The sequence below is a fragment of the Ctenocephalides felis genome, unplaced genomic scaffold (genome assembly GCF_003426905.1).
Source record: "Ctenocephalides felis isolate EL2017-DRISC unplaced genomic scaffold, ASM342690v1 CF-g0.4_SCAFFOLD_03328, whole genome shotgun sequence".
NCBI lineage: Eukaryota > Metazoa > Arthropoda > Insecta > Siphonaptera > Pulicidae > Ctenocephalides > Ctenocephalides felis.
In genome coordinates this window covers 7,708-29,307 of record NW_020539482.1, presented here as the reverse complement: position 1 = coordinate 29,307, position 21,600 = coordinate 7,708, and the positions used below count along the sequence as shown (strand labels likewise).

Sequence of the window (21,600 nt, the reverse complement as noted above, 5' to 3'; positions counted from 1 at the left end):
AATCGGTTCAGCCGTTCGTGAGTGATAAGTGTTAGCACATAAAGCGATCCTCTTTTATATGTATAGATATATATATATATAAATATATATAATATATATATATATATATATATTATATTGATGAGTTATTTAGAATCGGGCAGTAACATCAAGTAAAACAAAACTAAAGTAGAAGTTTGAAATACTTTATTTATCCATTTTGAAAAAAAATGTGAAAAAGTAAAAAAAAAATAGACATATGCACATCAAATTATCAGATATTCTATAGAGATTTTAACAATAAGTATAAATTTGTTTACATTCCTATGGGTTCCGTACCAATGCTTATCCGTTAGACGGCGGCGCGGCGCTTACCCGCTTTGACATTTCGTCTCTATGCAGTTAAAGCAGTACGATTGCTTTGAAAAAAAGTTCAGAATTTCCAAAATATTTTAAAATACTTTTCTTCAAAAAGTTTTTTTTCAAAAAAAAGTAAATTTTTAACAATAATTTGTAGTTTCTCAAAAATCTAATTTTTCAGAGTAAATTTTTTTCAAAAATGTTAATCTTTAAAAATAAAAAAAAATTGATACGGGAAGTTCCGGCAATTTGCCTTAAGGCACGATGCCATGCGCCCTACTAGTTTTTCTTTTTTCACTAGATCTCGGAAACCGCTCCAGTCGTTTTTGAATTATTAAAATCGGACACTCCGTTCTCTTAAAAACTGAGTTACCGTTTGTGGCACTTTTTGCCCTGTATCATCGAAACGGCTAGACCAGCCTATGCCAAAAACTAATCAGCTCTCCTTATCAACAGCAATAGAATGTTTTTGAATAATTGAAATCGGTTGAACCGTGTTCCCGAAATTGTCGACGAAAATTTGTATCCGCGCACACACACACATACACACACATACACACACATACATACACACACATACATACATTTTTTAAGGTATGCCAAAATGTTCAGAAACCTCTGAAACGTAAAGATATATAAAAAATTTTCATTTTCGATTTTTTTGCGATTATTATAACTTACCTTACGGGAAGTTATAATAATAAATTTGATTACCATATCTCAAAGGATAAAATGTGTGAGAAGTGTGCCTTAATGGCACGGTTTATGTTTTCGTAGAGCTTTTGTTATATGTAGCAAATTTTCACCTTGGATCTATGTTTTCTCAAAAATAGATTAACCGACCTCAAAAATTGTAAAGCCATTCAATGAAACTCAATGCTTTAGTTTCACTCAGAATTTGCAGAAAACTGCATTAAATTATGAAATAGTTACACTAAAATTAAAAAAACGACATTATAATAATTCGTAGGAATAATATATATAAACTTCAAAGTTCTATCATAAAATTGAGCTAAGTTAAAAAAGTTGCTAATTCTCAATTAAATTGATCATATGTCCAATATGTATATATTAAATACATATAAATCTACTCATATATATATATATATATATATATTTATATATATATATATATATATATATATGTATATATAATTAATTTGAAATAAGTATCTGATAGCAATGACAGCACTAGTTTGCTATTTTTGTACTTTTACGCTCACTGTGAACAAAGTCCACAATAGTCATCGTTGGCAGGAAGGTTTTTTTCAAATCATGATTTATTCATAAGGATCATTAGAAAATCAATGCAAATCGTTTTTATTGACACTGAAATACTATTCCGTCAGGTACATATTTTGTAATGTAATTGTTTTCAATCATATATTATATTGTTTTAAATAATATAGCGGATTTGAATAAACAGACTACAAGCTAAGACATGATACACATTGTTAAATTAAATCAAGGGATAAAAAATAAATAGATCTAAATAGTAAAAGTGCTCAATCGAATGACCTTATCTAAAATCTACATAAAAACGTATGTTTTTTTCAATTTTAAAGCGAAACTTAAAATTAAGTAATTATATTCCTAGAGGTCAATTGCATCTCGAGGGGTTTTTATTTCCCTTCATTCATTTGGATCTATTGATAATAGTAGAAAACCAGCACAAGATAAATATTTAATTACCATCAATTGATATCCAATAATCACTTTATAGTCGTTTTTATGAATTTTCTTTCCAAACTTCTGCTTCCATGCTTCCTGGTCATGTGCTTTGGCTTTCAGTTTGCTGTATTTCCTCTTCTCACGTAAGTCGTCAATCGTCTGCATTCTTCTTCTTCCCAATTCTTTCAGTCCTCCTATTTTGACTTCAAATTTGTTATCTTGTCAGTCCACTTTATCTTCTCCGTTCGCTTCCAGCACCACATTTAAACTCTTCAGATAGATTTTGTCGGCATTTCTCAGAGTGTCTATGTCTCTAATCCGTACAAAACTATACTCCAGATATAGCACTTCATCAATCTCTTCCGCAAGTCAAGACTTAGTTTGCTCGTCAGTAGCGTTCTTTTCTTCGTGAATGCGTTTGCAATCCTTGTCCTGATCTCTCTTGCAGTATCCGTCTCTGGTCAGATGCTTGAAATAATCAACATCTTCCAATTCTCGATTTCTTACTGTTATCTTCAGAGAATCATCTCATTTTGATACTCATCACTTTCGATTTGTCGACGTTCCGTAGCTTCTGCCCACTTCAACGATTCTTATCATCATGTTTTGTAGCTCGGTTGCGGTTTTCGATATAACCACGAAATCATCGGCGTACTTTATGGAAGTGATTCTTTTTCCTCCAAAAATCTCCTGCTCCTTCAAGCGCCTCGTTGACGAGCCATTCTCCGTACATATTGAATAGGATCGGTGACATGCAGCATCTTTGCCGCAATCCTCTCCTTATTTCAACGCTATTTATGTCACCTTGATTGACTCGAACCTTCAGTTTCTATCCAATATAAAGATTCTGGATCAGCCTGCGGACTCGCCAATCGATGTCAGTAGCTTTTAAAAATTCCATAAATGTATTCCAGTTCACTCTGTCAAAGGTTTTTTTCCAAACTATGGAGCAGAAGCAGATGTTCTTGTTAACGGAGCATCCGATTTGAATGATCTAAAAAACATTCAATTAGTAATGATTGGGAGAAGGGGTTATTAGTTTTTCGCAAAGGCAAGCCCAGCCATTTCGGAGATACAGAGGTAAATGTACAAAAAATGGCAGTTTTTGAGAGAACTAAGCGTCCGATTTAATTGATTCAAAGAACTTTCCGCTTGTCTTAACAAAATAATTGATTTTGGTAAAAAAAAATTTTGTACCATTTTTTTTCTTTTTTTTTTTTAATTTTTTGTATATCGAAAATAATTCAGATTTTATTTTTAATTCTGACTACAGTTCTAATATACTTTAAACAAATAATTTCAACTCTGCAATTCAGTTTATATAATTCTTATAAATATTAGACAATGTTACAATATTTATAATAATCTATTTGAAAACATTCAATATTCCTCGAACATTTCGTTACGGTACGGGAAGTTCCAGCAATTTGCCTTAAGGCACGATGCCACCCACCCCACTAGTTTAATTACATTTTATGTAAATATATATAAACTTCGTCATCAATTTATAAGCTATGTTCTGTCTATAAAATACGAACTAGTGGTGTAAGGCATTGTGCCTTAGGGCAAGTTGCTGCTACTTCCCGTAACCTAACGAAATGTTCGAGGAATGTTAACTTAGACGATGACGCGGCGCTTACGCGCTTCGATATTTCGTCTCTATGCAGTTAAAGCAGTACGATCGCTTTGAAAAAAAAGTTCAGAATTTCCAAAATATTTCAAAATAAAGAAAACATTTTGCTTCAAAAAGCCTTTTTTTTCAAAAAGAGTAAATTTTGGTCAAAAATTTATAGTATCACGAAAATCTAACTTTTTCAAAATAATTTTTTGTCAAGAATGTTAATCTTTTACAATTTTTTTTTTTGTACGAGAAGTTCCAGCAATTTGCCTCAAGACTAGCATCGTGTCTTAAGGCAAATTGCGCCCCACTAGTTTGATCATTCAAATCGGGTGCTCCGTTCTCTCAAAATCTTGATTTTTATATTCTGCACTCTTTGCTCTGTATCTCCGTAACGGCTGAACCTACCTTTGCCAAAAACTATTCAGCAGATGTGATATCAATAGGAATCGAGTTTTTTTGAACCATTAAAATCGGCTGCTTCGTGCGGCCGAAAACGCGAACGAAAAAATGCGGACACTAAAAACACGCACACGCACATACACATATCCATTTTTTATATTTTATTTTTGATTTTGGCCCATTACTATAACTTATACTACGGATAAGAAAAACATGATGCCTCTTAAAATGAACAAATAAAAACTATACCAAAAATTCATGAAAAGTATTAGATACGATGCAAGGAGTGCAGAAAATAGAAATCGAGTTTTTGAGAGAACGAAACATGCGAGTTGATTTCTACAAAAAACATTCAATTTGTAATAATGGGGAGAGGTAGTCTTTAGTTTTTGGTAAAGACAGGTCCAGCGTTTCGGAGACACGGAGCTAAATGTGCAAAAAATGTCAGTTTTTGAGAACTAATTGTAAGCATCCGATTTTTATGATTTAAAAATTTGTTTGCTTGTATTGACAAAACTATTGTTTTTGGGGATTTTTTATGTTTTTTTTTTAATTTCTAGAAAAAAAATTTTTTGAATACCGAAAATAATTCCGATTTTAATTCTTATTCTAGCTAAAGTTCCAAAAAATCACTTATATATTCCAAATAATTAATTTTAACTTTGCGATTCAGTTTATATAATTCTTATAAATATTAAACGATTAATTTAATAAACTAATCTAATAATTTCCACTTTCTGCACTATTTGCTTCAAATCCCCGAAACGGCTGGACCGACTTTTGTCAAACACTAATCAGTACGTCTCCTTATCTATTGAAATCTATTGCTTTTTGAATAATTCAAATCGGTTGACACGTGCTCCTGTAAACGTGGACAAATAATTATATCCATACATAAGTACAACACATGCATACATATATTTTTTCTAAGGTGTGCAAAAATGTTCAGAAAGCTTTGAAATGTAAAAATATGCAAAAATTGTTATTTACAGATGACTATAATAACAGCCTACGGTAATTTAAAAAAAAAACAACTAACTGGCATTAAAAAAATGCAATTTGTTCAATAATTTACAGTGCCAGCTTGTGAGGACTTTTAAAGGATTTTTGATAAAAAGCACTCATATGACAATTATGACAGTTTGAATTGCTTGATTAGAAAAAAATATTATTAAATAAGATATTTTAAAATGATAAATTATAGTTATCTTAGAATTTGTTCAAGATTCTAGATATTTTATAAATCACGAATTACAATCTTTAAGTTATAAAGTATTTCAGGATAAAACATCAAGAACTAAAAATTGAAAAACTTGAAATGTAAAATTTGTATTTGTATAATTTCTTTCATTTCCAGGGAAGGTAATCACCCGGACGACTACAGCCGATTAACGTACCGGAAACTCTTAGAAGAAGTATGCAGATTTGCCAACGTTTTAAAAAATTTAGGAGTTCGCAAAGGTGACAGAGTATCTATTTATATGCCAATGGTTTTGGAATTGGCAATTGCTATGTTAGCATGTGCTAGAATAGGGGCTGTTCATTCGATCGTGGTAAGTGATATTTTGCTTCAACGTTTTGAAGTCAAGTTTAGTCCATTATCCATATTAATAACAATAAGTGCTTTAACCTGAAGGTAGTACGGTAGCAATATTTCTTCCTGGTATATTCTTTTTTGTTCAATCAATGAATCATTTTCTTTCACTGTATTACACATTTTATTATTAGACTTATTCTTTTTCTATAATTCTGCGCAGTGCTTGCTTGCTTTTCCATTTCCGGATTCTTACGGTCCGAAACATTCTAAATAGTTTAGATAGATATCCAAAAAAATGCTTTATATTTTCAGATTCTTATACATTCAAGTGAGGAAAACTGCTCAACAGTTAGCAAACGGCATTATAATATATTCTGGTATAATTCTTATAAGAGGTGGTTCGTGCTTATTAATCCATAAAATACTTGAAATCTTTTTAAATTAAAATTAGAATGAGCGATTGTTTTTACTCTCAATCAATAATAAAACAGCAATAAATGAACTTTGAATAACTTAATGGCTTCAAATATAAAATATATCAACTCAATACATCTTGAAACATATACAAAATAAAATTAACCAATACACGAAAGGAACAAGATGAGCTTTCAAAATAATATAATTGGTAGTGAAAAGTAGTTTCTCACTTACCATGTCTTGTGTTCTACTATTGAGTTTTTATTTACTGATACAAACGCTATCAGTATCTTTTATCACCTACGTTTTCTGAAAACGATAAAAACGATATTTTTTAAATCACTGTCTTCCGTTAAATCAAATATGATCCAGATTATTGTTACTATAGAAAAATAGTGCTAATTTTTTTTAATAGCAATCATTTACAATGTTATTACATATTTTGTCAGTTTGCAGGTTTTTCATCCGACTCTTTGGCCGAAAGAATGACAGACTGTCAAGCGAAAGTCCTCGTAACTGCTGATGGAGCATGGCGAGGTGAGAAACCATTACATTTGAAAGCTCTTTGTGACGTAGCTATGGAAAAGCCGAAAAGCTGGGCCATCGCGTTCAAAAATGTGTGGTTGTCGCTCATCTGAAACGTGTCACTCCTGGAACCAGCGAGGAGATCAATGGAGTCGAGGTAATTTCATTGTTAAGCCCATCAGTTATAAGAAACACAATTGTAGCATTTTTGATCCTGGATTTGAAATTACTTAAATACCGTTTATGTTGTAATATTTAAATTTCTTTACCTTTTTTTTCCTAAATACAGACTCCTATGACAGATGGCCGCGACCATTGGTGGCATGAGGAAATGGACGAAGTTGAACCAGCATGTTACCCAGAATGGATGGCTGCTGAGGATCCATTGTTCATGCTTTATACAAGCGGTAATTTTACATACGCTTTAAAAATTTGAACTTTAAAAATTAAAACAATGCATTATCCAATTTATGTATATCTCTATTGCAAGGCTCCACTGGTAAACCGAAGGGGTTCTACATACTACAGGTGGTTATCTATTGTATGCTGCCACCACATTTAAAATGGTTTTTGACTACAAGCCCGATGACATCTACTGGTGCACTGCTGATGTAGGATGGATTACTGGACATTCGTATGTTGTCTATGGACCATTAGCTAATGGCGCCACCTCCGTTATGGTCAGTCATTGGTGCTATCATAAATATCTCTTTAATTGATAATCTTAGTGAATTCCACTTAGTAATTAACGTAATAGATCATTTTGGTGTCACTCACAATGATCCTCAAATTGAAAATGCAAGTGACAGTCGTTATAACAGCTAAACTATACAGATTTTTAGATTGGGTCCAAAAGGATAAAAGTGAAGTATGATTGTTTGAGTAAGTTCAGTCGCTTTCGGTCAATGCCTTACATTTAGAGTAAAGATTAAACACAAAAAAACTCTAACTTAACTCAGACAAAATACGAAAAAAAGGAGAAGAAAAAATCAATATATAATAAAAAGAATTCTTGTTAACTATGTTTAAGCAATTATGTTTTGTAATATACTGTTTTATTTCTGTCATAAGTTTTGTTAACTTAGCTGAGGAGAAGTATATCATCAAGAAATCCGATTCGTTAATTTTATGTTTTCTCGAGATTTCTAGAAATTCTGAATCGAATGAGACCAAATTTGGGAATATTTGGTATGTGGTTGCGCGTGCGTGAGTCAATTTTTGACCCATTCATTGACGTCGTCTCAAAAACGATTGGACCAATCTTAAAATTTTGAAAGCCATTCGATGTAACTCTATAAAAACTAGCGTTTGTCAGGTTTGCACGACAATAGGCCGAGCCGTTTCTTTGTACCGTAGCTTCCCTTATTCATTACATTTTATATAGTGCTGTATTTAAAATATCAACTTTATAACAAAAGAGCATTTCTCACACTTTCGAGATGATTTAATAAATATGAATATTATCTTATATATAAAAATGGATCGCAAAATGTGTTGGTAAGCGCATAACTCAACAACGCCTGGACCAATTTGGCCAATTCTTTTTTTAAAATGTTCGTTGAAGTCCAAGGATGGTTTGTTACGGCGAGAAAAAACGAATAATTGCCGGGAAAACCCTAAAAACAGCCCTTTTCTTCTTTAATCGAGTAGGCAACGCAATTTGTAAAAAAAACAATGATCTATGTCATGACATTTTGTGTAGTTTTTGATAATCTAATTTTGAATATATTTATATAAACATAGAAATATCTTTCTATTAATCAAGCTATATTGGCAGCCAAAAACATTGATGTAAATTAAGTAAATTTCAAATTCAAGAACAAATTACAGGTGAAATAGTTGATTCGGCAACTAACCAAGACGATCCACCGGAGTTTTTAAACTCGCTGGATTTGCTAGATTGTCACCTCACAATCTTCAATTAAAGGTTGGATCGGAAATTATAATGTGCGAAATATCGACCAACTATATTCAAAGGATAGCATAAAGCAGAAGATGTTCTCGCACCATGCATCCCAATGCGTTTCCAGTGCGTTTATGGTATCATTAAGTGTTTTGTGGTATTAATTTAGAAAACCCATGTTTCTCACATGGAAAATTGTATGTTGTTTGTTCCCGTATTGGAAAACCATCAGATTTGTTTGTCTATGCGCCAGGTAATCAAACAAAAAACATCGTTCATCACACAGCACTTTTACATGGTTAAAATTACTTACTTTTAAATGCTTATAGTGTTTTATTTAATTATTTTTAATTCACACCAAATTATTACCAGGGTGAAAGACGGTAGGCACAAAACACCGCCACATTACAATTTTTTTTGACAGGACGAAGTCTGTCGGGCCGGCTAGTTTCCAATAAATATGAGACTTTTTTTCCAACGCCAAATCGTCACTAACTAAATTTACCCTATTACAAGCTTGTTTTGGTTAATAATCTGTAAATTCTTAACTTTAGAAATCACATAGATTTCATCGAAAATATGCAGTTCTGTGTTTTTCGGTCATTTTTAACTTCTCCTAGGGTAGTTAACTTTCCGTAGGATAAGTTATGGTAATCGAAAAAAAATCGAAAATGAATATTTTTGCATATCTTCACGTTTTGAAGGTTTCTGAATATTTTAGCATACTTTAGAAAAAAATTGATGTGTGTGTGTATGTTTGTATACAAATTTCGTCCACGAATTTGGACGCATGAATCAACCGATTTGAATGATTCAAAAAGCATTTGATTCCTATTAATAAGAAGACGTACTGATTAGTTTTTGGTGAAGTTTAGCCGTTTCGAAGATACGTGCGAAATGTGCCACAAATAGTAATTTAGTTTTTGAGAGAACGGAGTACCCGATTTGAATGATTAAACTAGTGGTGTATGGCATCGTGCCTTAAGGCAAATTGCTGGAACTTCCCGTACCGTAATTAAAAATCTTGGTACGGAACCAAAAAAAAATTACACAAAATGTGTACACTTTGATAATATCTCTATAAAATATCTGATAATTTGATGTAAATATGTCCAATAAATATTTTTGGCCGCTAAATGACATTTTTGTTCCATAAATTGTCGACGAAAATTTCGATCCGCACTCACACCCACATATACACATACACATACACACTCACATAAACATCCATTTTTTCTAATGGTATGCCAGAATATTCAGAAACCTTTGAAACGTAAAGATATATAAAAAAAATTATTTTCGATTTTTTTGCGATTACTATAACTTGACTGAAGCACATGGTCAAAAATATTCATTTAAAGTATATAAGTGAACTTTAAAACTTTAGCTAGAATTAAAATCAAATCTGAATAACTACAAAAAAAGAAAAAAATGAATGAAATTTTTTTCTTCAAAAGCAATTGTTTTGTCAACACAAGCTGAAAGTTTTTTGAATCATTCAAATCGGATGCTCCGATCTCTCAAAAACTCGATTTCTATTTTCTGCACTCTTTGCTTTGTATCTCTGAAACGGTTGGACCTGCCTTTGTCAAAAACTAATCAGCAAATCTCCTTATCGATAGGAATCGAATGTTTTTTGAACCATTCAAATCGGTTGATCCGTGCGCCCGAAAACGTCACCGAAATATTGTATCCATACATACATACACACACATCATTTTTTTCCAGTATGACATTAAAATGTTCAGAAACCTTCAAAACGTCGAAAAATGCAAAACTTTTCATTTTCGATTTTCGGCCCGTTACAATAACTTACCTTACGGGAAGTTAATAAATTAATAAACAAAGAAATAATTAAATAAAATAATATTAAATAAAATAAAAATCGATGAATAAATCTAATGATTAAATTAACAAAAAATGAAATAAACAAGCGAGACGGTTCACCCGCATGATTAGCGATTATATCCAAAACCTTTAGGGATTGCCAGATAATAAAGTATTGTCTGATTCTTACAAATGTCATCTGGCGACATCTAACAAGAATTTGGCGCGAACATATATTATTACAAATACTTTCAGTAACTTTCATAATTTTTGCTATCTTGTTATATCTGAGCAAATCAAATGTAAATCATAAATAAATCAAGTTATCTCCAGAACATTAACAATCGTCATTTCATTTCGAATTCAATTTCAAAACAATAGTTGCCTCCAAAATTACACAAAATTGAAAAAGTGCTACCGTATAGCTGCTTAGATTGGCGGCATTTTCACATTTTTCAATAGTTTTCACAAAATTGTAAAAATGCTCCAGTACATAAACAGTCTATACGCACTTGGGTAAACATTTGTACCAGAAGGGTGCTTAGACTGTGCTTAGCCTGGGTGATTTTTTGAATTTTTAATCCAAAATTACAAAAAATATTTTTCGAAAAAAAAATTAGAAACTAAAATTTTTTTTGCAAAAGCAATTATTTTGTTGAAACAAGCAGAAAGTTTTTTGAATCATTTAAATCGGGCGCTTAGGTCTCTCAAAAACTGCCATTTTTTAACATTTAGCTCTGTATCTCCGAAACCGCTGGGCCTACCTTTTCCGAAACTAATAACCACTTTTCCCCGTCATTACGCACTGAATGTTTTTTGAATTATACAAATCGGATGATCCGTTCTCTCAAAAACTCAAATTCTATTTTCTGCACTCTTTGCTCCATATCTCCGTAACGGCTGGTCCTACCTTTGCCAAAAACTAATCAGCACATCTTCCTATTAATAGGAATCGAATGTTTTTAGAAACCATTCAAATCGATTGATCCGTGCGCCCGAAAACGTGGACGAAAAAATGCGGACATACAAAACACACACACACACACATCCATTTTTCTGAGGTATGCCAAGATGTTCAGAAACCTTCAAAACGTCGAGAAATGCAAAAATTTTCATTTTCGATTTTCGGCCCATTACTATAACTACCCCACGGGAAGTTAAAAAACATTTCACTTATATTGATAAAATATTTGGTATGGCAGGTCTAGCAGAAGATACAGAAGAAAAAGTAAAATAATGATATTTGGCCGTCAAAAATGATCATTAGACATATGCACATCAAGTTATTAGATATTTGATAAAAAATTTTAAAATGTGTACTAATTTTGTTACAATTTTGTTGGGTTTCGTACCAAGATTTTCTAAGCAATTTTTTTTATAATTCAAATATTCAATAACGCAAAGTACCAGCAATTTGCCTTAAGGCACCTCGAGTGGAAATTTATTACGGCAAGCCCTAACACAGGTCCGGCCCCTATTATATAGGGCTGTACTCCGGCGTCCGTATTACGGAATTTAGTGCGTGGCCCTCATAGGAGCCACATATGAGCGGCCCTAATATGGTAATTTGAATAGGGTCCATAAAAGGCATGCCTGAATTCTGCCCTAACACGGATTGCCCTGTATTACCCCTATAACGTATAGCCCATAATATGATGATATGGGCCGTATTGGGAATTCATTACTAGAACGCTAATACGGCTTTCCTATTATTGAGACCGGCCGTATTTACGTATTACGATTTATTAAATTTTTGTTAAAACAGAAACAATAGTACACATTTATTTAGGACAATTTCAGATTAAAGAAAAACAACTAAGCAAAAGAAAAGAAGAGTATTTTCCATTTTGAGCAATTTAAAGTTAATACAAATTTACAATACTCAATACGAGTTTAAATATTCAATTTATTTTTCTGATTAATTTTTTTATTTAATTATTGTGATCAATATTGAATATTGAATATTTTAATGGATCATATTATTTATTTTAATAAATATTAAATATTCAATTGATTTTTATGTTGTGATTGTGATTTATAATTTAATAAACTTACACGTGTCGAACTGATAATTTTATCAGTTCGACACGTGTAAGTTCGTTATCTAAACTAAACAATAGACACACTCATAACGCGCAACATAGATCCATTCATAAAATCGAACAGCTTCATATCAATCATGATATGTATTTGGCTATTCTCTAATGCTCTCACTGCCTTGAAGGCGAAGAAGTTATCAGTTTTCGGGAAGCACGAGACGATTTAGTATTACGTTCAAAACTGTAGAATATTTTCAATCTATACGAAAATAAGTTGTCAGTATTTATTTATAAGAAATTAATCAGTTTTGTGTATTAAATAATATAAAAAAATTAACAGTATCTCTCGCGCTCGCTTGTCACGTACGCCGTTTTGCTTGTGTTTTTTTCATATGAATTTTGTGAGATATTTCCGAGAAGTGGATATTATTTAGAGAATGAATACATTATTAATCACAGTCAGTGTTATTTATTTGTGTTCGTGAAGTTGATTTCTTCCTCAGAATCCTATTACGAGCGATCTGAGAAGTCCAGCTAAGAGCGAAATGTATTTTTCAATAATACAAGAAACGTATGACATTTCTCAACAAATTACCAATACGTCAAGTAAGTTAAAATTTCTTGAAAATTAATACCTTATTGAGAATGCACGAGAACAATGCATAAAATTAAGTGACGAAATTAACAAATTAAGACATTTGGAGGATCCGAGTTTTGTACCTGAGTATACCGACATAAGAGCCTTGGAAACTTTGTACGCAAAGATCAAGCATGTAGAAAAAATGTTAGATAATCAAAATATGTATAATTCGTCAATACCGGACAATGTTCCTAAACATCATTTACCATCTATAAAAATTCCCAAATTTTCCGGTGATTTACAACAATGGCCTTTATTTTATGAAACTTACAAAGGATTAATACATGAAAATACAGTATTAGATAACGTATCCAAATTTCATTTTTTAAAAGGTGCGTTAGGGGGTCCGCCATTAAAATTGTTTCAGTCCATATTACCAACTGCGAATAATTATGAAATTTTATGGGAAGGACACCTGAAGAAGTACCAGAATAAACGATATTTAGCTACCACTTACTTTAAACACCTTTTATCGTTCAAAACCATGACATCTTCACAAATAAATTCATTTCTCGAGCAATTCGATACAGCTGTGCAAGCCCTTTCACAATTAAACATTCAAGATTAATTTGACTTCATGATAACCTCTATGGCACTCTCAAAACTCGATCCCGCTTTGCAAAAAAAATTTGAACATTCTTTTCAAGGAGAATTTTCAAAATACCAAGATCTCCTCCAATTTCTCCATAAGTCGCAGCAAGCTAAAAATTAAGTATATTGTATGGCAAGTATAACTAACAATTACACATATGATAAGCAAAATGATAAAAATTCTAAAATTAGTCGATCATTTCTTTTAAAAATAAATATGAAAAGAAGTGCTTTGTATGTCAGGAAAAACACGCCATATTTACATATTCAAAATTACTAGAAATAAACATTCCTGATCGGCAAGCACGTATAAAAAATTTAAATCTATGTGTAAATGGTTTAAGCCATAAGACGACAGTTGCTTGTCGATCGAATAAAACTTGTTGTATATGTAAGGAACAGCATCATACATTGTTGCATACTGATAAGAATCTTGCAAATACGAATCAGAATTATCCGACTAATTTGAAATCCAATAGTACAGTTTTATGCAGTTTCAATAACAACAAACTCGCACCTAATACAACTATATTGCCGACATCGGTAACACAGGTTTCTACAAAAAAGAAAAATACTTCATTACGTATTATAATTGATTCTTGATGTAGAAAGGCCCATTTGAAAGTTCAACCAGTTCAACCAAAGTAATCGGATTAGGTAATTCGTCGCAAAACGTGATAGGATTGGTTAACTTCACTTTAAAATCCTCAATCAATCCATATCAATTGCCAGTATGTGCATATGTTGTGCACGAAATTGAAAGAAAACAACCACGAACCACAATTCCAATTTCATCAATTCAATCATTCTTGAAGTACCCCTTAGCAGATCCGAAGTTTTATTTGACTCAAAAGGTTGACGGCATATTAGGATGTGATGTTTTCAGCGAAGTCATGGGTACTAATAAGGTGAAAAATGGTCAAGGATTACCTATGGCACTAGAAACTCGATTGGGTCATATAATAATGGGTTCGATATCAAATTTACTTTAACCTTTGCGTAAAAAGAGAAGACGTGCTGATTAGTTTTTGGTAAAGACAAGCCTAGCTGTTTCGAAGATACGAGGCAAAGTGTACCAAAAACGGTAATTCATAATGTTTCAAAAAACATTTGTATTGACGAAGTGATGAATTAGTTATATTTTTCAGGTTTCGGAGATACAGAGAAAATGTGAAAAAATATTTGGCGGTCTAAAATGATCATTAGACATATTGACATCAAACTATAGATATTTTATAGATATTTTAATAATAAGAACAAATTTTGTTACATTTTTTTGGGTTCCGTACCAAGATTTTCAATTTTTAGAGTCCACTTATACGGTTCAAACAAATTTTAAAATTTTCTGAAAAAAAAAATTTCCAAAATTTTCAAAAATATACAAAGTTTTACTTTGCTTTTCACTTTAAATGTGAATTTTAAATTTATAATTTAGTTTGAAACTGTATATATTTCATATGCGGTATTCTACTCGTAAGAAATATATCCTTAGATAGATTCATGTAAACGAAAAGTTTCAAGTGTTTTGAGTGATGATTTGAGATCGTCACTGTATATTATATGAACGAATAAATATATAGTAATTATAATTATCTATCTGAAAACAATTGTTATTAATTATTGATCAAAATGTATGGATTATTAATTTTTTTGCTCGAATTTTTTTATTGTGGTACGGGAAGTTCTAGCAATTTGCCTAAAGGCACGATGCCATGCACCACTAGTTTAGATCACATTCAAATGGGACGCACGGAAATACGTAGCAAGGAATGCAGAAAATAGAAATCGAGTTTTTGAGAGATTAAAGCATCGGATTTAAATGATCCAAAAAACATTCAATTTGTAATGACGGGCATAAGTCGTGATTAGTTTTTGGCAAAGGCAGGTTTAGCGGTTTCGGAGTTACAGAGCTAAATGTGCAAAAAATGGCAGTTTTTGAGAGAACTAAGCGTTCGATTTGAATAATCCAAAAAAATGTCTGCTTGTTTTAACAAAATAATTGCTTATAGAAAAAAATTGTTTCATTTTTTTTTTCAAGAAATATTATTTTTGTATATAAAAAATTCAGATTTTAATTGTAATTCTGACTTAAGTTCTAATATACTTTAAACAAATAGTTTAAGCTTTGCAATTCAGTTTATATAATTCTTATAAATGTTACAATACAATAAAACAGTATTTATTTATAATAATCTATAATCTATTTGAAAACATTTAATATTTTTCGAACATTTCGTTACGGTACGAGAAGCTCCAGCAATTTGCCTTAAGACAGGATGCTATACACACCACTAGATTTATTTCTTTTTGGACTCTACCATCAAATATATACATATATATATATATATATATATATATATATATATAGGTATATATATAGATATACGTATATATATATATATATATATATATATATATATATATACTAGCAAACCCGACAAACTCCGTTTCGCCACCAGATGGTTTCGTGAGAATATTGAATAAATTTTTTGTTTGTTTTATATTTGAAAAGAAAAAATTTGATTTTATTATACAACAGTAATGAATTTATTTCGATTACAAAAATGAAGTGTTTTTAGTTGAACTTCTCTAAGTAAATGAAAGTGAATCCGCAAATTATACGTTTCATTGAAGTGCTCTTTGGTAAACCACATTTTTTGTTTTTTGGTCTGACTTTAACACAAACAAAGCGGATGGTTTTCCAACTTGTTAACAGGTAACGCATAACTGCCCATGTAAAAAACAATGATTTTCTAAATAATCTATTTGAAATTTATCCCGCAAACACTAAGCGATTGGCCTTGCGACTTGTTATTGCGAACGCAAGGCGAACTGGAAATTGCAATCGTTCGAAGTCAAACGGAAGACCAGTCGAAATCATTGGTATGTCACTAAATCGCCAGCAATTTTTGATTGAATGCTGAAATTCAGGGCGAACACATCATTATTCTTTGCGGCAAGAATTGCTCGTTGACTTAACCAAGCATAATTGTGATAATTCTCACTAATGTCATTACTCGAATTTTTAATTACGGTGCGTGCAGTTCCAGCAATTTGCATTAGGGCACGATGCCATGCACCACTAATTTTCTTAGCTATAAACCTTGCGGAGCCCGAGACCTTTCCAACGAATGCAAAATTGTCGAAATCGGTTCGTGCGTTCTGGTGTTATTTCGTCAGGAAGGAAAACCCGACTTATTTTTATATATATAGAAGATAATCTATTTGAAATTATTTAAAACAATTGTTAATTATTTTTATTATTAGAATTTTTAATTACGGTACATGAAGTTCCAGCAATTTGCATTAGGGCACGATGTCATGCACCATAATTTTCTTAGCTATAAACCTTGCGGAGCCCGAGACCTTTCCAACGAATGCAAAATTGTCGAAATCGGTTCGTGCGTTCTGGAGTTATTTCGTCAGGAAGAAAAACCCGACTTATTTTTATATATATAGAAGATAAATGGTATAAAATTAGTGCGTCTATATGTTTTGACACATTATCTAATCATTTTCATTTTCTTATTTTTCAGTTTGAAGGGACGCCATTTTATCCGGATAACGATAGATATTGGGCGGTTATTGAAAAATACAAAGTGACCCAGTTTTACACAGCACCAACCGCCATAAGAGCTTTGATGAAGTTCGGGGAAGAACCAGTCAAGAGACATAACCTTTCTACTTTGAAAGCAAGTATTCTGATTTTGCTATAATTCTGAGTTTGAATTTGAATTCTGAAATCTTTGTATAAATTTGAAAGTTTTGCGACAATGGTTAAAAAAAATTAGTGTCACAAATTCTAGTGGTTTTTTTGTTATTATTTGAAAACTTTCTTTTCCCGTATTTAGTTATTAAAGTTTCTCGTTCTGTATTATTATGGTGTTCCTTAAAGAGTTTTGCCGTAGTTATGGCAATTCGCCACAAGAGGAGTTTTTTATGTTACATTACTCTAGTTTATATAAGTTATGTGATTCAAGCGTTTTCTATTAAATCATAAACATGCTAATGGCATAGAATAGCATTATCTAAATTATTCTATGATTCCGCCAGAAAAACCTTTCTGTCGTATTTACTACTATTATCAATAAAAAAGGTATACATAAAATATATACAGAGAATTTTCTATAGTTCGCAGTTGACGTTTACTTTACCGAAAACCGATTAAATTTTGTATTCATTCTTGTCTTGAGTGTCAATAAATATTAACCAGTAACAGAACGTATTTAATCTCCATACAACATATTCAGTCATCTGTCGTTGGAAAGGAGTTATTATTGGTGGTTTGCTCCGACATATGAGAACAGCACAATTCATTTACGCCTATTTTTTTATTTTTATACATTGCATATACCTTCTCTATTCTTTGTCCGTTCTTTCACTCCATTTATTTTTCCTTTGATGATGTCTTGAAGAAGTCGCTCCTGTCTAAATATGGGTCCAATTGCTTACACTACAAATAGCCTATGTAGGCCTTTCAAAAGGTAAATATCTCTTATATGTAAAAACTTACGCTCCAAATGCAGCATTTTATCATTTTATTTCATAAGTTTTGACTTAGTTTGATCGTTTAATTGAATTCTCCTTTTATGAATCGAATTACCTCGTCACCACAGTTATAATCTTATTTATTGTGTGAAACATCAATGTGGAGTGTAGTTCTAGTATTCTTTTATAAAATCGAGTTTGGTCGACTACAGAGTAGGGGGAAGTCCCCGAGTGCCGAACACCTAAGGTTATTTATAAATAAATCAAAAATAACCAGCATTGAACACATATGTAGCCATCTCCACACTCTGGAATGTCTGAATATGTGTGTTTGACGAATATTCTTAGATGTTGCAAAAAATCACTATTTATCCACCCTTTTGGCTGGGCTATACCGATGCTCTCAGCTGGAGTATTTACCATAAGCTTTTCATTATTTGATTAGAAAATACGAAAAATGGGGCTATGTAATGACCGATAGCACTCATACAGAACAAAATTAAATAATTAGAATAAATTACGTCAGTTTTCACAAGAAATATAAATATGTTTACTGTCCGGCGTTAAGGAACGACTTAGTTTACGGTTGTAAGAGACAGACATTTTCGTTTATTAAATACGTGTTAAATAGAGTGTCCGGCACTAGGTGCCGTCCGGCGTTACGGTACCTACTAAAATTGTTTAAAATAACTAATGATATTCTACCATTTTACGGATAACAATTGAGTACTACTTTTATCTTTGAATGCCACTGAAATGTAAAAGCATAAATATACTAGAATTACTTCCATTGATATTTAAGTGACGCCGTTATTTTGCGCCTAAAACAGCAAACGGTTGCTCACGCCGTGGCCGTGTGTGTCACATGTGAGTCTTGGTGCATTATCCCGCAGGTGTGTGCACCACGCGCCTCTTTCACTTGTATTTTGAAATAGAAAGATTTTTACTCGCTTAAATAATACGTGTTTAATAGAAAGACCGGCACTAGATGCCGTCCGAGGTTACGGGACTTCCCCCTACTATTTCTTTCTATCGAGTCGAAACTGCCGGTCTTGTATTCCTGCTTTTAATTACGTATAATTGCTTATCTGCAATCTTCATCGTCCTAGTTCTTTCAGACTTTCTATTTTTTTTTAGATAATATCATATGAAAAACACGTTGTTACTAACAAGAATTCGATCTAGTTTTTTTCTTTTTTTTTACAATAGTGTCCAGTAGGGTACTTTTCTTTCCCGTTCTTTACATTTGTCGCTTTGTCGTTCCATTTTATCTTCAGTATTATCTGGAAACTCTCAAAGCTCGTTCTTCATTAGTTCAAGTACTTTTTTGCGCATATATACTGTATTATGTATATGTGTTTAAAATTTCAGATAATCTACAACTATTTTATATTTTCTGGTAGGTTCTTGGTAGTGTAGGAGAACCCATCAATCCTGAAGCGTGGATGTGGTACTACAAAACAGTCGGAAAAGAGAAATGTTCAATTGTCGACACATTTTGGCAAACAGAAACTGGTGGCCATGTGGTCACACCATTGCCGGGATGCACCCCAATGAAGCCTGGCGCAGCAGTAAGTAAAAGTCAAATCTAATTGTCGAACAGTTAGTTATAATACATTTATTATTTCAAAGTTGGTCATTGTTCTCAGATTTGCTCGTTGGATATATATAAAAGTTGGATAAACCTTGCATTACAATAGAGTTTGTAGTGAAAACGATCTCTTCAAAATATGATAAGCCTTTGAGATGAGGTTTAATTATAAAAGTTAATTGAAGTATTGAAAAATATGTTTTCATAAAACATGGCAATAGATTTCATGGTCTAAAGTTCAGACCTAAACGAACATCATAAAATTTTATAGATCTACTAAAAGGGGTTGAATAATTAATACAATTACATTTATTAAGTTTGTTCGAAGAATCTTTTTAGGAAATGACATACATAAGTTCTTAGTGAAAGCGAAAACTTAAATAGCTAAATGACAATTCATAGTGATTAAGTCGAATATTTACAAAAATCGGTAGGTCTCGTGGTCTCAAAATTAGTAGAAATTACGTCAAAACGCTACGTATTTTTTCAATATTTGATGAATTTTGAAAAACTAAACGATTTGGCGTAGAGTCGTAATATTTTTGAATGGTGTATAGGACCATTCGTATGATATCGAACGTCAGAAAAAAACCATAAAAATCGAGGAAAAAAATTTTTCAACAGTTAATTACAAGGACACTGGCCGGCCGATCGTTACCAAAAACTAATCAGCACGATTACCAACCATACCTTTTGAACGATTTAAAATTTTTAAAATCGATTCAGAATTGTGTTTTTACACTTTTTTGCTAATTACAAAAAAACTTGATCGTGCAAACCCTCTTGGTGGCTTGGTGGAATGGCTTTTAAATTTTTGAAATCTGTTCAGCCGTTTCTGAGAAAACGTCGAGGAAAAGTCAAAAATCGGCTCACATACACACACACCTATCCATACATACATATCCATACATACACACACATATACTCACACGCATTCTCTTTCCAAATTTGGTCTCATTCGATGCAGAATGGCTTGGAACGTCGAGAAAACATAAAATTAGCAAATTGGATTTTTGGACGAGAACGAACTTCTCCTTCGGGAAGTTAATTTTTTTTTAATTTAAATTTCAAAAATTATAAAGCTTACTTATATGTTTGAAATAAATAATTTTATTTTTGCAATTCTATGTAATTCGTAGAAATGTGAGATAAAATCCTTCATTCTACGTCGGTTTGATTAGATTTTGTTTATTTTATTTTTTTTTAAAGATCGTTGTTCTATTTACAAGCTCTTGTATTTGCGTCTATAAAATATGAATAATGAATGTTACAGTTTTAATAATAATTTATTTGGAAACATTTTAAACAATTGTTATTTTATTATTTATTTTGGAATATTTAATTTCGCTACGGGAATTGAATATTTTCGGAAGTTTGAGCAATTTGCCTTAAGGCATGATGCCCATTTAACTAACATAACTTCACTAATCGTCATAATGGCACTTGATCCATTTTACACTAAAAGAGAATTATTCACCGAATTATGATACCAATTGTGAAATCTTTTTTATCTTGTATTGCTTTTTCTTTTTCCTTTCTTTTTCCTATTTTGTCTTAGTTCAATTAGATTTTTCTTTACGTGTTTAGCCTTGCAACCGACGTAAAAGCATGCCACAACCCACAAAATTGGTCAAAACCGCACCCAACGAGCTTAATTACAGTTCGTAAAAACTTATGTCCGGCTATATCAAAACAACAAACAAAGTAACCTATCTGTGTACAAGTAATAGTAACAGTATTAAAATAAATCGAATAAAAAAACTTGCTTTTGACACATTAAAAGCAATGCTGCCTGCAGACCATATTAATGTAGGGCGCTGACTGAAAGCAATAATAGGATCTTCCCGCAGGATAAATTATAGTAATCGCAAAAAAATCGAAAATTAACATTTTTATATATCTTCACGTTTCAAAGGTTTCTGTACATTTTGGCCTACCTAAGAAAAAAATTGATGCATGCTTGTGTGTGTGTATGTTTATTTACAGGTTATAGTCTGGGTATGTCGGACTCA

At 31.9% G+C, this 21,600-nt stretch overlaps 1 protein-coding gene across 1 annotated transcript; it reads left to right on the top strand.

Annotated features, from left to right (window-relative positions):
• Positions 1 to 5,435: 5,435 nt before the first annotated feature.
• Positions 5,436 to 19,568, top strand: LOC113382148 (acetyl-coenzyme A synthetase-like; the record flags this gene model as incomplete). The annotated part of the gene is given in 8 exon segments (XM_026620697.1): positions 5,436 to 5,583; positions 6,434 to 6,569; positions 6,572 to 6,666; positions 6,799 to 6,916; positions 7,000 to 7,020; positions 7,023 to 7,189; positions 17,046 to 17,201; positions 19,401 to 19,568. Coding segments are annotated over 8 exon segments (933 nt in total), but the record flags the coding sequence as incomplete, so codon positions are not given.
• Between the last annotated feature and the right edge of the window lie 2,032 nt (positions 19,569 to 21,600).